Consider the following 22283-nt stretch of genomic DNA (forward strand, 5'->3'; position numbering starts at 1 on the left):
AAATACAACATTAACAATAATAAAAATGTATTACATATAAAGTTATTTGCCTGTTGAGAAAGAGATGAAACTAATGATTGACATACTCTACCAGCCAACTCCATTCTTCCAAAACATAAGTACAGTTATCATAGGTAGCATACAGCAAAGCATTAGCACCAGTTTGGTATGCACCGTGTGTAGCAGAGGCAGATCCACAGATTAGGACATATAAATCACTCACCCAGGAAGAAAAGAAGGCTACGCATTTGCCAGCTAAGATAATTAATGTGAAATGCATGTTTTTACAAGGGCTATTTAAAGAAGCAGTATTTGTGGGAAGAATGAGTCAGAGCAAACTTCGTATACTATAGTTACTCAAAGTGAGAAGACAAAGGGAATTAGAACTTACAAGATATTTTTTTAATAACCAAGAAACATTAGCAAAAACAGCTGTTGCACTGTAATAATTTTAAATAGCTCTGCTATGCCTTCATATTCTCTTCTAGTAGTGGTTTTCTCTCAACTTTCATTTTGGATTTGCTATTGTTGGCACACTATTTCAGTAGATGCTAAATACATTTTTCAACAACACAGACCCTTTTAAAACTGAATCCTTTAATTTCCATCCCTCGACATGCTGGAAAACAACAATTAAATCCTTCACAAGATTATTTGTGCATCCCTTCTCTATTTCTGTGACTTTTCTTGTTGCAATAGTTATAGCAAAGTAAGTAAGTATCTTAGATGTTATCTTTAAGTAACAGGTTGTATCATTTCCTTGATTATGTATTTGTTGTGTTTCCAGATTAATCTACATGATTTCACAATTAGCAGAGGATCAAATTCATTGTCAGGCAAGCCTGAGACAGTGCTCATTATAGTAAGATGACAAAGTGCTAATATGCTTGCAACTTTGAATATTTCTCTAAAACAATTTCTATAATCATATTGCTTTCATTAAATTCCAATCAGACTACTATTATTATGCCTGCTTTTGCATTAACTGGAACAAAATCAATTCACTTGTCATCTTAATTCACTATAAAATAACCATGAGTCTTTCAATAACGTTTTTGCAACATTTAAGACAAGATCTGCACATATACCTTCATAAAGAAAGGCTTCAGGATATTAGTTATGCACAGCCTTCCAGTCCCCTGTGCTTACAGAATAACTGAAATATCAATCAGCACACAGTGCTTTAAATGAAGACAACACTGACATGTGCGTCTACTTGATATAACTCCTTCAGTGTCCAATGCTCACTCAGAATCTAGGGAGTGCTACAACTCATTGCTGACTGAAGCACAGTGATTAAGAAAATCTGCTAAGAAAAACATGATCACTTAAGTGGATCCATATCTTTGCAGGCACAAATTGACTAACCTTGGAATCAAATCTGAGTTCTAACTATGAAATTGGTCATCTGCTGTCACTACAAAGCTATCAGATGGCCTCTCCGGGACTCCAGCCAGCTCCACAAATACAAAATAAGTGTGCCACAAAGTGAATGCACTTTGTATATGTGATACGTTAATTTGCATTTTGTACAATTAATTTGTATACAGATAAGTGCACGATTTCTCTTGAACAACTCTCTTAAAACAAATGTTGTAAGAGAAGGTTGAGAGACAGAGAATACATAGGTTGTCAAAAGAATGCAAACATAGTTAATGATTATATACTTTCGGGAATTTAAAGGTCTACAAGACAAACAAAGTACATTAAAAACTGGGGAATGGGTGAATTCATATATAATTCAGTAACTCTATTAACATTCAAACATTCAACAGTTTAGTGAACGCAGAGGCAAACTTGCCTCAAGAAATTCACAGCACCTTTGGGTAAGGCTACAACAGTCTGTGTTTATTGAAATCTGCATCTGGTAGTAATTTGTCCAGCAGCAAACTTTTTTCTGTTTTTCACTCAAGTAATCTAGAGGGGCCCATATACTCAGCAACTGTTCATTTGCACTAAGATGCACATTGTATAATTTATGTTCTTAATTATAAAACAAAGTTTATCAGCATGTTTGTCTGTGTTGTGTAATTTTTTATTCTTCGCATGAGAATAACAGAATGGATCGTGAACAGTCTATTCATTCCTCATCGTAGCAAAACATATTGGAATGGAAGATATTTAATTCCTAAATTATATCACTTCTCCCTTCTTTACTGGAGATTTTTCTTGTAGAGAAAAAGGAATCAACAGAATTTAAAAAATCTTTCAGGGATAATCATCCCCACTCCCTACACCTCCACCCCCCATACAGGAACCAAACAGATTATAATTCTCTTTGGCCAACTATTATTTTAACAATGATATACCTAGCTCAAAATTGTAGTCTAACCCAAAAGAAAGTGTTGCTTTTATAAAACCACCTCTGCAAAAACCTGGCTGGATATTTTGGAAAATGCAATTTTTTCTTGTCATTGCCAAGATCTAATTCCCAAACTCACAAGGAAGGAAAGCTGATTACAGCACGAGCCAAGAAAAGTCAGCATCCTGAGAAGGGAAAGGAAGGAGGCTGAAAGCACCGCACCTACAGGATCATGGCCACCTATCCTGTTACACACTCACTTCTGTCTCACTACTTCAGTTTCTTGCTCATTGTGACTATGCTACCTTCACTAGAATTCCAGCAGAGGAACAGTGTTCTTAAAACAGATACAACTTTCTGAGGTTACTTCAAGAATTATGAACACTATTTATCTCTTGGGACTCAAGAGGGGCATCTGGGCTTCCTCATAGCAAGACAGGAAGAAACGTTAGGGTAGTAGAAAAAAATAAATAGTAATTGTAAAAGCACAAAATGAACATCTATTTACTGCAGATTATCAACATGTTAAAAGGTTATTCCCTAAAAGATTACACCAGGGATTTCTGAACCCAATTTTCATGACACAAAGATTACTTTGATGCTGCCTGGGTTTTCATTTTTCATTTCTATGTTGTTGTTACTGTCTTCACTGAACAGTGTGACCTCAGTGGCATTTAATTTCATTAAATCTCATCAGGACTGCTGTCAGATCTTCATTATAAATCTAGCAAAGCAAGTACTGACAGGAATCAGAGGCTAACTGAATCTTTGCAAACACAACACAAAAGGTCTAGGTACATGACATTATGTACACGTCCATCAGCTTGTCATTGCCTAAACTCTGTTGTAAATGCAGAGTATTGAACGAGTAGGGAAACGTAGATTTGCACACTTGCAATCTGACAACATGCAGAATTTTGCCATTTTAAGCAGAATAAGAAGATAGAGTATAAGATCTATCACGAGCTTAAAGTTATCAGTGTCTCTTCCTAGCCACATAAGTATCTCTCTCAAACACATAATTACTGTTGTGAGGTACTAGTGCTCTTCTCAACAGGGAGAAGTGGAAACAGTATAAGGAGAGAATGAATAAGCCAAAAACATCTGGACTCAATTAAAGAGAAAGATTTTACAATCTCAGTGTGCAACTTCCCATAAACTGCAAGCTGCCAGACGTAGCAAATGAGAATTTAAAGAGAATTCATGCACATAACTTGATGTTTGAAGTGAGACATCACTGATATGATTCCATACCAGTTTTTAGGCATGGTGTTGATAACCATTTTATCCTAAGAATCTCTAGGAATACAGAGCAAAAGCACTTTCCAAAGTCTACCTCCACAGGAAATCTAGTTGAGTTTTTGATTCCTTCGCCTGCCTGTTTTATGGGATTATATTTTATGTCTGGATTTGTAGATTTCTTTTTTTTCTTTCTTTTTTTTTTTTTTTCCTACAACTGCTAAAAAGGAGTCAAAACAAGCAGGTCAGTATTTCCTCAACGAAGTACCAGGTAGGTAAAACTGATAAAGAAAATGGAAACAAGACACCATGCAACAGAGATGTGCAACATTTTTGATTCAGTCAAGCACTACAAGTTTTCAAAGAAAGAAGTTTTTTTCTATGTAACATCTATTTTTCACTTCTAGTCCAAAGCCAAAGAAAAGCTGGGATGGGATATTTATCATACTTATCAATGCTATTTATGCTCATTTGTCCTCAAAAGCTATGCATATATTATGAGGAACATAGACTATATACTAATAATACAGCAGTTTCATAGCACGTTGAATGATGCTATATTACTACAGCTAATTTTTATTACACCTCATAAAATGAGGCAGTAACTGCTATTTGTCGCATAGCCTCCTCCCCCTTATATGAAAACCAATGAGACTAAGTTTACCCAGAACAGTATTTTCCATTTTATAGGTAATCAAGACTTATGGTGAAAATTTATATAGAGAGAGATTTAAACTCTATCAATGTTTTGGCACTATGACAGTAATTCACACTGTAAAATCCATGAGTAAACAAGATGAATTACCAGCTGTTGCTAACCCACATATCAGTATGAGTCAATCATCAGCTATTCCATTCCTTTTACTGATCTTTGTCAGGTTTTTTTTTCTCTCTCAAAGTATTAACACTTAAATTTGCAAATTCAGGTTTGAATCAAGGAAACAAAGTGATCTGGAAAGCAGGAGTGCAATTTTTAAGTGAGCTTGGGTAGCTCCCATCAAGAACTGCATTCTGTGAAAACAAGGCCTAAGTGCTGATGTGGTTTCACACAGCTTCTTTTGGCTTTCAAGGCCATGTGTGTCATCAGCATCTCTTGATGAAACTGTACATAAATATCTAACTGGCATGAAAAGATAAAAAATGTTCCACAGAACTTCAATTAAAGTCAGACGTGGAAAAAGCAGAAACCTGAAGCATTAAAGTATTTATACAGAAACAACATCATGAAAGCAGTTTTGCTTAGGTAAATAAAACGCTAATGATATAAATTTAGATGCAATTTGCTGAAGCACAGGATCAACAAACTTGCAAAGGACTCTACTTTCTGTAAAGAGTGGCTAAAACTTTACCTGCAAAACGATTTATTACTAACTAGGGCTGAAATAATTATTTCTAATGCTGTCATTAGCTGACTAACGACTTCTAAGCATCCTAAAAGTCATGTATGGCCATCAGACTACAATCACTCTCATTGCTAATGGGTAGCACCTGGTAAAGAGTATTTGTTTTGCTTTGCTGGATCCCCATCATATATGCTAATTTTTTGTAGGCATCACTAGTCTGATTTAAGAGTGCATCAAGTATTTTATGGTTTAACGTCTCCAGCATCTGCTCCAATTATTTAAAAAGGTTAAAACATGAAACAGAGAGTCAAGTCACTATTATTCCTGCAAACCTTATTAAGTAAAAGTGTTGAGTCAATTGCAGCTGAAAAAACAGCTATAGCATTTGCACAGGCTACAGTAACTAAATAATCACTTATGAAAGCCAACTTTGGAAACATCCATGTGATACTGTTGCACCACAATTAAATTATGTTGAGAAGTACAGACATTTGCAGATGGAGAAAGGATTATAAATCATTATTAAATACAACTTTAGGACAGATACTTTTTGACTGAACAGACTCAATATCACAATGTTTTAGACATGGCATATCTCTCATGAAAGCAAAACACACATTTCATTCCACATTACAACTTTTGCCCCTAAATGAATAAATGAACAGCATTGTTTTCCTCATATTGCAACCCATGAAGGAGCATAAGTATTGTAATTTAAACAGAGTTAAAATGATAACTGATTTTCTTACACCACATACTACAAATCTTTTTTTTTTCTTTAAAATAAACAAATAAATTCTGACATAAAAAAGTAATCATCTTTTCAAAAATGTCTAATCTGCAGTCATAACCAGCAGCAAAAGCCACCTGGCACCTTGTGTAAATGTGGTGCCTGTAAGTTCAAAGTGTGCTATCGTGGCTACCTGTTGTTGGTACCTGTATACTTTATGAACAGCACTGCACATTTTAAATGGCTCTTAACATGCACCCCATACTGCACATCACCTGCCCCTAATAAAAAAAGGATTTTTTATATTTTCTTATTCCATAACAGTAAGAGGATGCTTCCTAGCACACTGTATGGAATACACACATGGCTCACGTAAATCATGCTGTAAATCTAACACTAATGCTTGATGCTACCGATGGTTCATTTACTCATATTGTTACACAGCTGAAAACAACCACCTGGTTTTCCTTTAATATCCAAACCATATTTTCTTACCTCAGCAGCTTGTGTCTCTTGATGTAATAAAGTAAGACCCGTCAAGTCTTCCAAGAAGGAATGCGAGGAATTGAAAACTTTAGCTAGGAAATTAAATCCTTCACGTTCATATTGATCGAGGACCTGTCAAAAATAAATAAATAAATAAATAGACAAACAGAAGAGGATTTAAAATAAATGATTAATCATCTTGTTTTCATCACAAAATATATATCACTGCAGTTTCATTCTAACACACAACCGAATAAGCTTTATTTCAAGGTTTGAAACAAAGAGGCAATCCCTGTCCTCCTGGGCCCCAAATCATTTATTCTTCAGACAATAAGTAAAAAGATTGAGGGGGATGGTGGAGGACAAGAAAATTGTTTTGGTATGTATTCATTTATCTCAACCAAAATTACAACTTACACTCAACTATCTTGCTCTTTTGTAATTTAACAACTCCTGAAGGCCTCAGATAATCTTAAAACTGTGGGAACTTGCACAGTCAACAGCATTCCTCAGAAAAACAGGTCCAGTGAGCTCTTCTCCAAGTCCTACAGGAATTCAGGCTTCTCTCAAAAAAACATTTCTATCTAGCTGATAGAATGGTCAGTCTCCTGGTGAAAAGGAGTGGGATCCTCATTCAATTAATCACACAAGACGTCCACCTAAGAACAGTTCCATACCTATTCCATACTTAGGTTTCGAAATCCACAAATAGAATCAACAGAAATGAATATAAAGAGAAAGTATAAATGAGTATAAAGTCAGAGGTAAGCGACTATGAAAATGTTTGGCATGTTCTTAAAAATGACATACATATATGAAAAAAATATTACAATAAAACTGCACTTTGTGTTCTTGTACCACATCTGGAGAAACTGCTCCTTATACTTTAAGAATCCATTTCAATCTAGACAGCTTTTTGGTGCATTTGTGTAACGACCAACACATGTGACCAGAAGTGAAAATATTATAAGCAGAGAAAAGATCACTTAGCTGCATTTCATGGGACTTTTTTCCTGAGACAAACACAGTAAGACAAACTGTACATGATGCAATTCAAAGATCTGAAACACTTTGGTATCCATTTGGTATGTGTCCTCCTAATATTATCCATTATACACATTGTGAAATTACAGTGTAGGTATGTATATACATTTTGATGACTATTCCACATTCCAAAACTCTGTAATACCAGATGTGCAGAGGTCTCTTGCATCTGGCCCTTTGTGAAACACTGCACACACACCTCAGCTCATAAAACTTTATGTTCACAGTCTTACCTGTTTGTAATCTGTGAAGCTATCAGCATTATCAAATGTGTTGCTAATACTTGCATTTGTTGGAACCAGAATACAGAGCTTATGAGACATCTTTTTAGTGATGTTGGCCAGGTTACAGTTAACGGCATATTAAAACAATACACAGCCTACAGACAATGAAGTCATGGTAATGTTCTAAAACATTATAGCACATAACAGGCTCTTCCCAGAGGTAAAACCTACAAAGTGCATACACTGCTGTGACATGCAAATAAAAGGAATGGAACAGGAAACTGAGCGCAGCCATACAATGTACAATTAAACATGCCTATTGAGTAGCCTTCAAATCTAGTTTATTGTTACTCAGCTAAACATGCCTTGATCCTCAATTCCAAAGAACTGTGACTCAAACCTGAAGCGCGAATTTCCAGGTATTGCTTCCTCAGTGAGTACATTGCTTCAGTCTGCCAGGGTCCTCCATATAAACTGCTCTGGTTTATTGCATAAATATGCATAACCTTTCTGTATACCTTGTCACAGCTGTAGATGAATTCTCACATACTCAAATAAAGCAAGCTGCATGACTACGCTTTGGGATGGTTTTGTTTAGTTTATTTAAGAAGTTATACAGAAACATTTGACATTTACATTTTACACCCAAATTTACTTGAAAATTTACTTACTCTCCCCTTCACTATATCACGTTCTAGACTTCCCATAGCATTAAGACAGCAAATTTGGGTTAAGCTAACAAGACTGTCTACGGAAAGATGCTATCTTAAAACTCTAAGCCTATGATAACAAAGAGCATTTTTCTTATATTAGCACCTGGAGAAGCCTGAAAAACTTTATTAAAAAATGCACTTGCTGTTAAACATTCTTACAGTGGGAATGGTGAATTGCTGCTGAATTGAACAACAGCTAATTAGCTTTAAAATAAAAATTCCAGCCACATGACTCAGAGAAAAAGCTATCAGGGAGCCAAAGAATGACCTGGCAGCATCACTCAGTGCGTTACCTGAACAGGGGTGGTACTACTAAAGGTAGCATACACTGTAATGGAATGGTTTTAATGTAGGCAGCAATTGAAGCAACATTTTTGTCACCTTCAGGGACTTTATTTCTGAATTCAAATGATTAAAACTTTACAATAAACATCACAAAAGGAATAAATACCATTAACTTTCCCATCTCGAGCCTTTACTAAACAAGTTGGGCGACACCTGTCATCTAATACACGTAACACAGCACTGGTTTGTTCAGTAGTCACGAAACATACCTCAAAAGGTAAAAAAAAAAAAACAACTAAAAAAAAAAAGTAAAATAAAACTCAAATTCATGTGCCAGAAGACCACACAGGCACACTCTGCAGGTCATCAGGAATAAAGCCAGTCTAGACATCAAGTAGCCAAAAAAAAATTTTTTTTTAAAGCATTTCCAGACTTAATCGCTGCCCAATTTGGTGCTGTGTGGAAAGGAAAATTTCTCCTCTTTAATCATGTCCAGCGGAATCCAAAGGCCCATGGTTAGCATGAATTTGCTTTCCAGTTCTCTACAATTCTCTTCACTGCTAACAGCATACTTGGTACAGGTTACGATCATTGTGAATAACTGCTTTGCAGAAGGACAGGTACTAAGAGATGTTATTTTTATTATTATTGATCTCAATGTAGTGACTCTCTGACAGCAGATATATATATTTATATATATAAAAACCCTCAGGACTTTTTTTCTGGGAATAAACATACCACTATCCTGTCATAACACTGATGTGTCACTATAGAACAATAAATTTTCTCAAGCAGAAAAAACTGCAAAGCAGCAACAAAAAGAATCAGAAGTAATAATTCTGCTGAGCAAGGCCAGCTGGAGCAATACAGATTTATTACAGAACCTTCATCTTTTTCTCACTTGCAAGTCACTTTTCAGAGATCAAGAGGAGAATTAGACAGTAGCAGACCTTATGCGTGCTACGTCAGTGAAAACTACTGTCAAAAGAATCCAACAGATGTTAACATCACGCTCTTCTCTAACTCATTCAAATCTCCTCCTGTGTTGACACCACAGCCTTGGTTCCAGTCTCCATTCATTTAACAGGCCTACAATTATTATTATTTCATATGCAATGGCACTGGAATAGGTGTGGACACATTTCTTTGCAACATGGGCAAATCAGTGCATTCCTAACAACTTCCCATGAGTTGATGTGTATCATTTACATCTTCTTAGCAGTCATTTTATTCTTGTCTGTTTATCAATAGGGGAAAGAAAGAAAAGGAAAAAAAGAGAAACTCATGGAAGGAGAATGAAACAGAAGGCCTGAGAGGAAAAGAACTTCTTCAGAAATGAGAAACAGATGTATAGCTTTGGTGTTATATTCTTTTTAATAGCATTCTTTACAAAGAATTGCTCGGTAAAAAGGCATTCAAAAAAGAGAATCTGGCTCCAGGATTGCTTTGTAGGATGAACATTACTATACGGCTAAAGAACTAAACAAGCATACAAAAACTCCCAATCACAACAGCTTAACAACTCCTGTAATGCTGGCTCACACCTTATGACTCATTTCTGTCACAAATATTTAAGAGTTTTTTTTAACCATTATTTAAATATTGAGCATATCTAGAGCCCAAGTGTTGTTTAGCTTCCAGAAAAGAATTTGCAGACTAATATATTTACAGCAAAAATACATACACACATGGATAACATACCTCAAAAATAACAACTTTTAAAATCCAGCTCATAAAACAAAGTTCTGAGAAAAGCTTTATTCCAGGTGCAAGCTGAAGAAGGGTATTCTGGAAATACTGGAAGGTTATAAACCTCAAGGCAAAGATGACATCATTTTTGGCTGATGTTCAAGTAATTAAAACACTTTCTGCATATAGAATTTTCCCCTTACCTTCTCATAATCACTACTGAAAATGAAAGCACATCAGTAGAAAACCTTAGCAGTAATTCAAGTGCAATTTTAAGTTGAAAACTTAAGAAATTGCTGATTTAAGTTAGAATTAAGACACAATGACACAGATGTGTTTTGTCCATTGCTGTAACCTGCACTGATTTGAACTGCAACTAATGGAAGATGGGAGCATTCACTTACTGAAAAACAGGCAGAACCAAAAGGCCTTGACAGGATTTTTTAACCTTGGATTTTCACTTTATTCTTTCAAATGATGAAGTAGAAAGAAGATTTCATTAAAATGCAATAGGATCTCAGTTTAAACTCAATTTTGTCCACATTAAACACCTGAAATTACACGTGTTTCAAGATTTTCTGCAGTAACCTTGTCATGTTTTATAAAAGGGCTGATCTGAAAGTAATGCTTCCTATTTTATTATGATAGCCCACGATGACAGAAGCAGATGTTGGTGGGATAGCAGTAGAGGTTGAACCTTCCCACTGCTATAGTCACGTTCTGTTGCTGCGTGACAGACAGCAGCAGAGGGGCAGAATGGTATCTGACACAGAAGCGTGTACAGAGCAAAGGGGTGCCCTTCAATTTCTCCATTCGAGGGGAAAAAAAAAAAGGCACTCATTGACATTAACCCACACCTGCTGAAGGTTTCTATGGCAACCAAACTTGGATGTGGAGCACAGTGAGGCAGTGTATGGTGTATTTCAGTGGAGCACCAGCAGTGATCACCTCTGCTACTGCAGATTTTACAAGCATGCAGGCTCTTGTTCGTTGCTAGTGAAAATGCACAGCTAGTGGTAGCATCTATGCTGAAAAACAGTGTTTTTAAGCTGAGAATTAGCTCTAACAAGTAGTGTCAGTGTGCTCTGTTATAGTTTCCATAGATGTAAATGGGAGGAATAACTTTCAGAGCAGCATACATATATCATTTTCCTGACACCAATTGAAAGACTAATATAAATGAGCAAAACAGAATTTTATTCTAACCATTTACTTTTGTTTTCTAAAATATTTCTTGCAAACTGTTTGAAACAATGACACCTTCTAAACCCTTTCTACTGAATAATGTAGAAATTTAAGACATCTCCTGTCTGGATGCAATAGCAAATGCAAGTGAAAAGACAGTAGTAGGGGTGAAAAGTAGAAGAAAACACTATCAATTTAGAGAATGAGAACAAAAACAAGAGAATGAGAACAAAACCAAGATTTTTTTCAAGTAGACGATATAATTAGATCACCTGTCTTGATCTGTTTAAATTAATGTGTATGTTACTCAGTCACCTAATAAGTACCTCCTGCTTCCTCCACATTTTATACTTGATGATGCATACTTACAGTTTTATTTATCTCCATTCGGCTTCCTGTTTAAAATTTATGCTGATCAGCTCATCCGCACTTAAGAACATGTTTGGTTCCAGTCCATACTAGCATTAGTCACTGTCTTGTGCACAGAAACTGCACAATGTCCTCATTTTTCCCCTGTTACACCTGAGGTTACTGACAAACCATGGCAGGTTAATGTATTCTTGCCATCTATATGTCAGAAGAGACATGAATAGCACAATTCTAATTGTTGATTTTAAGAAACAGTTCTGAAATTGTATCCATTTTCCTCAGACAAGACCTAAAGCTAGAAGTGAAAAAAGGGAACTTCCCCAGATGGACTAAAAATTCTGACAGAAAAGCAAATTCACTTCCACTGAATACTGTTTTGGCTCTCCATACAATAACATCTTATAAAGATGTTTATTAAAGATAAAGACAGTTCATCTCAGAAGCGTTTACAAAAGCAAGCAAGAAGTCAATGCTGACTGGGTCATACAAATCAAGTTATTTCATCCAGCTTTCCCTCGCCATCAGCAGCCCAGTAGTAAGGCCTGACCTGTCAGACACCAAGGACCAAAAGCTATTACTTGCAAAACTTGCATCCTGTCAGTGGCTTCTAAAACCAGATCTCTAACTTAAAAATCAGAATCTTACAGACTAATAAAGAACACATTTATTATTATTTTTAATCTGGATGTGCGACAATACCTATACAACCAACACAGCCTCAGAAGAAGGACAGCATTTAGACCAAACTCACTGGATTTCTTCAGTTTCAGTCATTTTACTACCATTATTCAAAATTCAATTTTCTTCACTCTTTTCCAGTTCCAAAGAAAATACAAAAATGCACCTCAGAAGTATTTTGGCAAAGTCGTAAATTGAAGCAAAGATAAAAAAAAGTGTGCAAAACTTAATAAAGGTATAATTTTAAACTGTTGAAACATGCCTAAGTGAGCATTCACAAACAAAGAAACAGTTGCCCTGTAAAATGAGCCTCATGACTTGTTACGTTTAACAACAGAAAATAGGAAGAGATGTAGACAGCCTCCTGTCAAAGTGTATAAGAAGGATGCTAGAGAAGCACCTAAAGACCCACAGAATTTACTTGGAACACAACAGAAACAACCAGCCAGAAGCAGAAATCAATTATTTTAATACTGACAGGTTTCTTCCTCCTCTTCAAGACACTATTTTAATGTGAATTAACATTTAAAAAGGAAAACTTCATCTTTATCTTTAGTTCAGATGACAAAGATCCCTATTTTGACAGCAGAGAAAATGGTTAATGAAATCCAGTTGTGACTGCTTAGAATGATATTTTTGCATCCATTTTGGATCACTGAAAACATTTAATCAAATAACATTATCATATTATTTAAGGTGGAAACAAGGAAGCTGGTGAACTCCATGAAACATTCATCAGCCACATCAGCCGCTTCTTAAGGTAAATTCTGTGTTTCTTTGCAACACCACTTTGTTTCTTCTATCCAGTGTATTACATTGTTAGGTCCATATAAAATCAACATGCTATTCCACTTAAACATCAGGAACCACTTAAATTCACCAAATAAAAGAAACAGAGGGTAATAGAACTATTTGTTTTCTTCACTGAAGAGTAGAAGTGTGTTACTTATTGCTAGAAAGGGATTCTTAATCCAGCAGCTCTACTCCTCCTAAACTAATAGTACTAACAGTATAATTACTGATTTCCTGGAGCAGAAGAAAGAGGGAATAAGACAAGTCCGAGTTTTATGTTCTCTTTTTGTTCCTTTTTCTCCTTTTCCCTGGAGAAACCATTATAATCATTCAAACAAAACTTCAGTTTGCAAAGAACACAATACAAGAGAGCAGCTCCTAAACACAGTCTGCAATAGGCCTTAGCTCTTTTCTCCCTTGTTCCCTGAAGACAAGATCCCAAACCATAATAAAGTGGGAAGGAATGTTGTTTTACATTGTTGTTTAAACATTTATCTTATGCCATGTTGCATTTAAACTCCTTAAGTTATCTAATGGTTGCATCTGCCACCCAGGGAGCAAAAGTTTTGTATGATGAAGACAAATGGACTGGCTATGAAAAAAAACACAACTTAGGACAGCGGACTGGGCAATAAAAGCTGCTTCTACTCAGCAAACATAAAAGTCGCAAATCTCCAGTTCTCAACATTTAAACACAGTTGCAAACACCCACACACATGTCAAACGTTTTGGCACTGCACATACAGCTGCTAGACTCTGAGATACTAAGATTTACTTGTCCTGAAGTCAGAAGTTTTGAAAATGCATCCTCCTCTCAGCACTGAGAGGCCCGAGCCCAAAACAAGCCCTCACCCACATGAAAATATTTGGATGAGTGGTTTAGTCTCAAAACACCAATTTTAACTTGCTATAAGCCATGTCAGTTCTTAATACAGTTCTTAATACCCTAACAACATAAGCTAAGATAATGTCTTACTGATTTGTAAAGAGGGACACTAGGTTTCTCCTCCAAATATAAGTAATAACAGAAACAAACCAGTCTCTGCTGTAACTCTAAATTAGTTACAATAGACTATGAGAGGATAAATCCAGAAGAAAAAAGTGAGCAAGTTTTACTAAACATTGTTAGCTTTTGAAAAACAACTCTCCAACTAGAGCTTTTAATTTGAAACATCTCCTCAGTTATTATATGCTTGTTATATTTGTCTTAGTTGAAGAAAACATACAGGAACAAATTGATTAAGGAAACTTTTTCTTTAGCAGACATACTAAAAGTTACAAGGAAGACATAACAGAAGGGCTAAGAGCAATGGCTCATTAAAGACTACTAGCATCATGGTGCCTGAGGGTAGGGAGAAGACAACAAGTGAGCCGCTGCCAGCAGCAGTATCCATTAAAGTCTGAACCATCCTTCCTGTGACCTGATTGAATTTTCAATCAGCCTCTTTTCTATTTAGTACCATATCATACATCAACAAGATTTTTGTTTCAGTCCTTTCTCTTCTGTTGACTTTGGGAGTCACCCATTTGGGTGTCAAGTTCTATCTTATCCCTAAATGCCTATCAGCCTGCGCCTCAAAACTCCAAAAAACAGTACAAAATATAAATCACTTTTAACTCTTACATTCTAGCCATGACAGCGATAACACATGAGAATCTCAGTCCGCTTTGAGTTTTTATAAATGGTATGGTTTAAGATTGAACAGAAATATTTTCTGCCTTTCCCAACACCCATTTACTGTGGCATCATTATGTGCAAGGTTTCTTTGGCACTGTGGTCATATATATTAAGTAGACCTGCACATTTCATAATATCATGCATTGTTTCAGGTATATGACAGAGATAAGGAGATCAGTCTCCAAACCCACCAAATCTTCATGTTTTTCTAAGATCCATTTTTTAATGGATCTTAACCCATCCTGCCTGTAGAGGCACCTCCCCCACCCACCCCATGTACAAAAGATCACATCTGATTCCTCACCCTTCTCATTTCAGCTCCTTTTTATTGCTGACTTCTTTTGAGGAGCAGGATAAAAGGACTTGATACGTTTCTGTATGTCACCTATCAAATAGCAACTTTCTATGCTACCTTAAGAGTAAAAAAGGTATTACATTTAAATCAGTATACTAAAACACATGTAGATACATCAATGATGCATTCTTTAAGTCTGAATGTAATCTATCCAATATTAATACTCAGGCTGCACCACACATAGAAGTGTCAAATGTTAACATATGTAAGTTCAGGAAATAAGTTATAAATAGACTCAATTACAGTGTTACAGCACAGTGATAGAAATAACTCCTTACATTCTTATAAGTTTTTGCAGTGTTCATTCTTGAAAGACAAGAATTTCTCCCTGCTTCCTCCATCATTTCTGCAAGCCATGCAAGAGCTGGCGCTTTTTTTAAGAAAAAAGAAAACCTTTTTTCCCCCCTGGGACTTACACATCAAAGCAATCCTTTAATTGAAAAATACATAGGTTATTACCAGGAGAAAGAAAAGAAATCTTCTGAAAGCAGTTAGAGCAAGTATCAATGGCATTGCTGAAATGAAAATTAGGTCAATTCAAAGAACAGTCTCTGAAGATGCAGGTTACTGCCATAACTGATCTGAACCTTGTGAAGTTAAAATGCATGCAAAGCAGTTAGATGAAAACAAACACATTATTATGTCTACATCAGAGTGGCTTTCAAAACTGAGACACACATAAATAACTTACGCAATGCAAGCGCTAAGTAAATGTCACAGCAATAGCATTTAATCTATGCAGAGGATGTTAAAAAAGGAAAACATCTGCAAGGGCATGGAAGCATCCTGATTGAAAACAAACAGTACCAGTGCCTGGTATGCCATCGCTGATCCTGGTGCCTATCCCTTCATGAAATGCATGAAACTGGGAAAGCCCATAAAGGTAGAGTCAGTAACATTGCTGAGCGGCTAAAAATCAGTAAGTGAATGAGAAAAATAACTGAGGAAAATTAGAACGCTTTTCAAAACATGGACTATAAATCTGAACCTGAGAGGAAACGATATCTGTAAGCTACACAAGAGATCAGAGGCGATAAGTATATCCAAATCGGACAGTATGAACATTCTTTTCTGACATTTAACTCTGTGAATTCGTGAAGAAAACTTGTGAATCTATGGCTCATTCCAGGATGCACAAGGAGGAGCACAAACAGGCAAATTTTCATCATCCTCAATAAAAAAAATAAGCTGTTAATGTTAGTAAAGTAAGATAAATATTTTAACATCCATGTTTCAAGGCATTAGCCAGATGCCTGCAAGGATCATATTTTCATATGGAATTGTAATGCTTTTCACCATAATATTATGAGAAAGTAACCTTATTTTGCTCCCAATGGGTAAAGGGGCAGCTTAATTAGCACATTAACTAATAAGTCAAAGATCTTCATTGTTTAAGAGAGCCATTAGTAAATTCAAGAATATAACCAAAGAATATTGGATTCTCTCCCCTCAGAGAAATAACAAGTTAACCAGAGTGAAGTGCAATAGGAAAGCTTACACTGCTCCCCAGACCTACTACTAAACAGGCTAATTGCAGTGCTGTTAGTTTGAAAGAAGATACTTTCAAGAACACAATTGTGCAGAAGCAAGAAAAAAAGAGAGGGGAAAAATCATACACAGAAAATGTGGCCCAGATGCTGTGACCATCCCAAAATTCCTCAACAATTGCCTGTGGGAAGCTCCTCTGGCGTGCAGCCTGGTTAGGACAATTCTGGGTAAAGAACTGCTGGCTGCTAGGGTGTCTGAGTTCTTCAGTTTCAGAAACAGAAAAACTAAGTCATAACTGCGCGTCAAAACGAAGTGGAATGTAATCTCTAAACATGCAGATCATTAGCAGCTTCTCCTAAGTCATCCAGCTGTACTACTACATTTTATTTTTTTTATTAAGAGCTCCTTAGTCATTAGGTTTGTGTTTGAAGAGTGATAAGTCCTCGAGAATAAGAAAGCTGAGATAAGAATGAATAAAATAAATGAGTTAGCAGCAAATTCAATTGCATCAGAAAGCAACCAAGCTCCATACTCAAAATTTGAATTTACAGTAAAACTGGCATAAACACATTTAAACAAACAAAAAACAACATACAGGCTATAATTAAACTGGATTTGGCACTTCTAAGTATTAGCATCAGATGTCCAGATAATACAGGGTGACATACGCTTATACTAATAAATAGAAAGTTAGCAAAGTAAACAAATGCTGTGTTTCTACTGTAAGGAAATACGTGCGCCAATGAAGCAACTTTTTCAGCACAAAAGTAATTTAATACTCAAACCACATGAAAAGTGATCTCTCTGGGAATAGCACAGCTGCTAAAATCCAAGTCAGTTTTTATTAAATCATCAAGTTTGTTTATGTAAAACAGAGCTCTCTTAAAATGACCTCCAAGAGGAAATGATTTGCTAACAAAAAAAATTGATACCTGCATTTAATTTATCTACATCAATGTATGTTATGATAAATCAATGTCCTGGGTCAGAGATAAAGAGGAAAAAAAGAGAAAGCTTTTTCTAGAACTTAAACTTCACGGGCTCCAACATCACACGTTTTTTCCTATTTCTACATATAAATACTTTTTTAGGAAAATACTAAAAGCAACAGAAATTCTGCCAATCAAACTTCTGGAAGAGAGAAAATACTCATTTCTAACTACTGCTATACTTTCAACTACTTAAGACAGTAAACACGTTCCTAAAAATAACAGCAGTTTTAAGTTTTGTGCTTGAACTTTTGAGGAGAAAATGGACCCAGATTCCATCAAAACTTGTCAAACATACCAAGAGAGCCTGGAGGAATAACAGGAATACTGTACAAAAATAGTTTCTGCAAAACATCTTAAGATCTTGAAAAAAAAATAAAAATACAGTCCCTCAAGAGTTTTTGATAGCTGTTTGAAACAGGAAGGATAAGCACAGTGGAAACAATGAAAAGAAATTATTGCATTATGTCTCTAGGTGCATAAAAACTAACTAAATTAATGGCACTCGCAAGCAGGCCAAATAATGAGTCAAAACTTCTGAATCTTCATATTGAGTTATCCCAAAGCTTCTCGAGCCTTGCGCTACATGGCCATAGAAAACTTGCCAGAAAAACTTCTCAAGGCCACAATAGAGGAAAACAATCCAGGACTGAAGAGGAGGCCTCACACAGACACATTTAGTGAGCTGCCCTAGTGTTCTGGCAAGACATAGGTCAGATTCAAGCAACAGCTGTAAATCCATTAGGTGACTCAGGACTGTCAACACTAGTATCAAAATGAAGCAGTTTTCTCAAAGAAATGTAACTGAGGTTGTTCTTTATTTTCTTTATACATTGCTTCATACCACAAAATACAAATTTAGACAATATATTTGTAATTATATTAAATTCAAGACAGGTAAATTTAAGTATATTCACTGGGCACCAAAAATAAATTCTTAAAAGAAAAAACAATACCAATTTTATTCCCTGCTATGAAACCAGAAACATTTACCAGTATTTGCACAACAAAACATTTCAGAAATATGTTGCCCCTAATCTGTCAGGCGGTTATTTTGTTGATTTTTTTTTTCCAGTTGTGAGCAAAATCTTCATTGAGATAACATGCTAATAGATCATGTCAAACAAAATAATCAGAAAGCAGCTAAAAAAGAATACAAGGGCAACAGAACTTAAACTAGAGTGAGAACACAGATTCCAAGTCTTAAGAAAAGGAAATACAACAAGAACTCCGACTTACTTTGGGGGAACAGGCTGTGCATTTATCAAACGCCAAACTGACTGGAAGAACATTATCAAATCTTGATAAAAAACCACGGATCTGGAAGATGAAAAAATTACAACTATAAAAAACAGGTTTCCAAAATATCAAGAGTTGGACATACACATAAAGTAGAAAAAAAATAAAGAACAGCTATAGCTAGGCTAATACAGTTTAATACAGTGATGACCACCATTAAGAGCTGTATTAAATTTATACCTGCATATATTACAGTCATTTCTATATACAAATAACAACACAACTATCAGAGCACCAGATTATTTAAAGATAGTGGCACAGCACCACCTGGAGTTTGAGCTATCAGATTGCAAAACTAAGTTAACAACATTATTTTCATGCTGCCCACTAGTGACTCTATCTCCAAATAAGTTCCTGGTAAGTATACCTACTATACACTACAGGTAGTGTTGGGATAGAAGTACTGCCAGCCAACACTATAGCCTTGGCTTGCATTATCCTTACTTAATTATTTTTTAATCCAAACATGGAGACTCAGTCCCTTCTGGGAATGGAATCGGATCAGCATACAGTACATTTTAAGGAGGCAAGCTGTGATGTGCCTTACATCAGTACCAAGGTTTTAAATGAAAGAATTTTCTCACAGATTTCTTACCTGATGAGGAACAAGTCCAAGAGAAGTAGGTGGCTCATTCATTCTATCATCACTACTGCTGGCCACAGCATAACCGCTGACAAAAAACCAAGAAGGAAAGTTAGAACAAGACAACATACTGAACAGTCAAAGTTTCCAGTAAGCTACAAGGCACTTAACTGCAGCCTGCTGTTTAGAATCTGGAAACTAAGTTATCTGGAAAGTTTGCTTCATAGTAACTAAGCTCTAGCATGGGAATACCAAAATCTTCAGAACCAGAGACTTAAAATTCGTATGCAAGGATCTTACAACTCCTTTCACGGATTTTAAAGAGAAAATAAACCTAAATGTCACATTAGAAAATTCCAGAGACATTTGTGTCTCACATGCAGTTAATTTTAATTAGGATTTTGAAGCATTCGGCTTATCTTAAAGCCTTTCTTGTGACAAAAGTAGTTATGTCAGCTCATCATTACACTCAAAAGCTCTCTTGTGTAAAGGATCTATTAACAGAAATCACTTTCTCTTTTGAAATGTTCTCAGTACTTTGATACTTTTAAAGTCAGAGAAAAAAAATTGCCAAACTCCAAGACAAAATTTTGCTTTGATCATTTGGTTCTCTGTGAAATAATAGTACACTACAGTAACATAGATATTACATGATCCATACTTTATATTAATTTTGTAGGCAACATAATGCATTACAGAACTTCCCTTCTTAATGTGTACCTCCTCCTCCTTCTCCCAGTAGATTATATATAATAACTCTGATTTCTCAGGGAACATCTCTTTAAACACCACTCCTCTCAGAAATGACCTACCCTTCTGGATGCTGTAAAACAGAAACCATTAATTCCACTGCAAGAGCTCCAGCTATCATGGCTAATCCAGGTCGACTCACTGTACACTGCTGATCCAATGTCCTATCCCTGGTAGACTAGAATGATAGATAAATCCAAAAAAAGAAAAAGTAATGTGAAAGTAATTTAGTTGTTCTTCTAAACAATATATCTTTAGTGACTTGCAATTCATTTTTTTCCCCCCCAATCATCCAAGTAAAAGACAAACTGTTTCTTAATCCAATGAATATCAATAAAAGAGGAATCCCTAATGAAATCCCATTTAAAGGAAATAAAAATTCAGTTCAACAAGAGAGATACATAATTGTCACCATTTGCATAACACTGTACTCACATCCCCTGGTGCCACGACATCATTGCAGAAATAGCAACCCAGTTTGTAGCCAGGGATATTTGAAAAGAGCGATGAACCCAAAAGGTCAGAAGGACCAGAGGCTGTATTGAAACATGCATTGCCAGTTTCTTGCTGTTTGGGTTTCTTTAGCCCATGTCTCATAACAACAAACGTGTCAAACCCCAGGGCAGCATTGATGACCAGCTACGAACAACAGAGAGAACAACAAACCTGAAGTGAGCCAAAGAGGAGGGGAAAAAAGACCTCCAGGTTTCATTCACTTTATGTATCAAACAAAAAAACCTACACAATCTTTAGTCAGATGAATAACCTAACAACTACCTATTTATCATCCTAGCCATAAAAAACCCAGATTTTCTAATAAGTGCTAAATCCTAGTTGTCAAACATCAAAAGAAATACAAAAATGTTTGAGAAGTCCTGAAAACATCTTTTTCCTTTGACTTTCAGGGAAGTTTGATACAAATGACTTTTTTTGTTGCACAAATTTAGGCACATTTGTAGACAACCCTGCAACGCAAAGTCCATAAGCACATTCTAGTTTGCATTTGAAGACAACTTCAAACCAATACACTGCATCTCACTGAAGTGACTGGAATTGCTATGTGCTGATATGGATCAACATCCCCATATTATGGCCTAATACTCATATAGTAATTAGTACTGCTACTGGAATAATTTATGTTAGTTCCACCTCGGAGTTTATTCTTAAGTTTGCTACATATTCTGAACCAAACATTGAAACTTTGAGTGTTAAAATACACAAAATACCACTTAAGTACAACAGTGGTGATCAAGAATAACTTTTCATGTCATTTGAGATACCAAAAGTATTCTTTTCACTGTCTGAAATAACTCCTATGTGACAAAGCACAGCACATCTGCTATCCAAAAATAAAATATATATATTTTCTCAGTGAGGAAAGCATGTAATTATTACTTATGGTCTTCATATGCATCTGTTTAGTCACATGCGGACTAAAAGCAGCTATGATACAAAATTACTTTGTCATCATTTCCCCTTCTCTTTTCAGTGTGACAAGTGTTGAGAGTAATCTGAAGTTCCATAAGAAAAATAAGCAGATAGAGAAAGTTTTGTTTAAGGATGACTTTATGATACACGCAAAAGCTGAAATGCAGTAACAGGATTATTAACAAGATGCACTACAATACCTTCCTCTTGCTGGCTGCAATAACAGCAGGAAGCCATCGACTCTCTCTAGTGTCCATTAGTAGGAAAACAACATCATGAGCATCAATAAGCTCTTCAAGTGTAGCCACATCCTTCCGAGCCTGTGCCATTGTTACTTCCGAAAAATTCACTGGATGGCCTGGCATAGGGATGCTCATGTTATAGCCTTCTGAATTCTGCATGGAGGTAGAGAAAAACAACAGCATATAGAAACAAACTTTTGGCTTAATAGAATTATTCTGAAGTGCAACACAAATTGTAGGGCTGCTGCTTGACAGAAAGGCAACTGAACTCTTATCATCCCTTTGTATACAGGTAATGTAAACTAAAGTACAATGCAAAAGTTTGAGTGAATGGCAGTCTCAGAGGCTGCATTTATCCAGAACAGAACAGCTCAATGCAAACACACTGGTTT

General features: G+C 35.9%; 1 protein-coding gene across 4 annotated transcripts in view; it reads right to left on the reverse strand.

Moving 5' to 3' along the window:
- ATG7 (autophagy related 7) overlaps nucleotides 1-22283 on the reverse strand; it is a 72414-nt gene that overhangs the window by 40260 nt on the left and 9871 nt on the right. For all 4 annotated transcript variants that reach the window (XM_015874778.2, XM_015874779.3, XM_015874782.2 and 1 more), the window contains 6 exons: nucleotides 21850-22044; nucleotides 20657-20860; nucleotides 20284-20399; nucleotides 19484-19559; nucleotides 18829-18909; nucleotides 6110-6232 (listed from right to left, as the gene is read on the reverse strand). In XM_015874778.2, coding sequence (XP_015730264.2) covers nucleotides 6110-6232; nucleotides 18829-18909; nucleotides 19484-19559; nucleotides 20284-20399; nucleotides 20657-20860; nucleotides 21850-22044 — 795 coding nt within the window. The remainder of the gene's footprint in view (nucleotides 1-6109; nucleotides 6233-18828; nucleotides 18910-19483; nucleotides 19560-20283; nucleotides 20400-20656; nucleotides 20861-21849; nucleotides 22045-22283) is intronic.

The sequence above is a fragment of the Coturnix japonica genome, chromosome 15 (assembly GCF_054131305.1).
Source record: "Coturnix japonica strain WE chromosome 15, WE-NBRP24, whole genome shotgun sequence".
Lineage (NCBI taxonomy): Eukaryota > Metazoa > Chordata > Aves > Galliformes > Phasianidae > Coturnix > Coturnix japonica.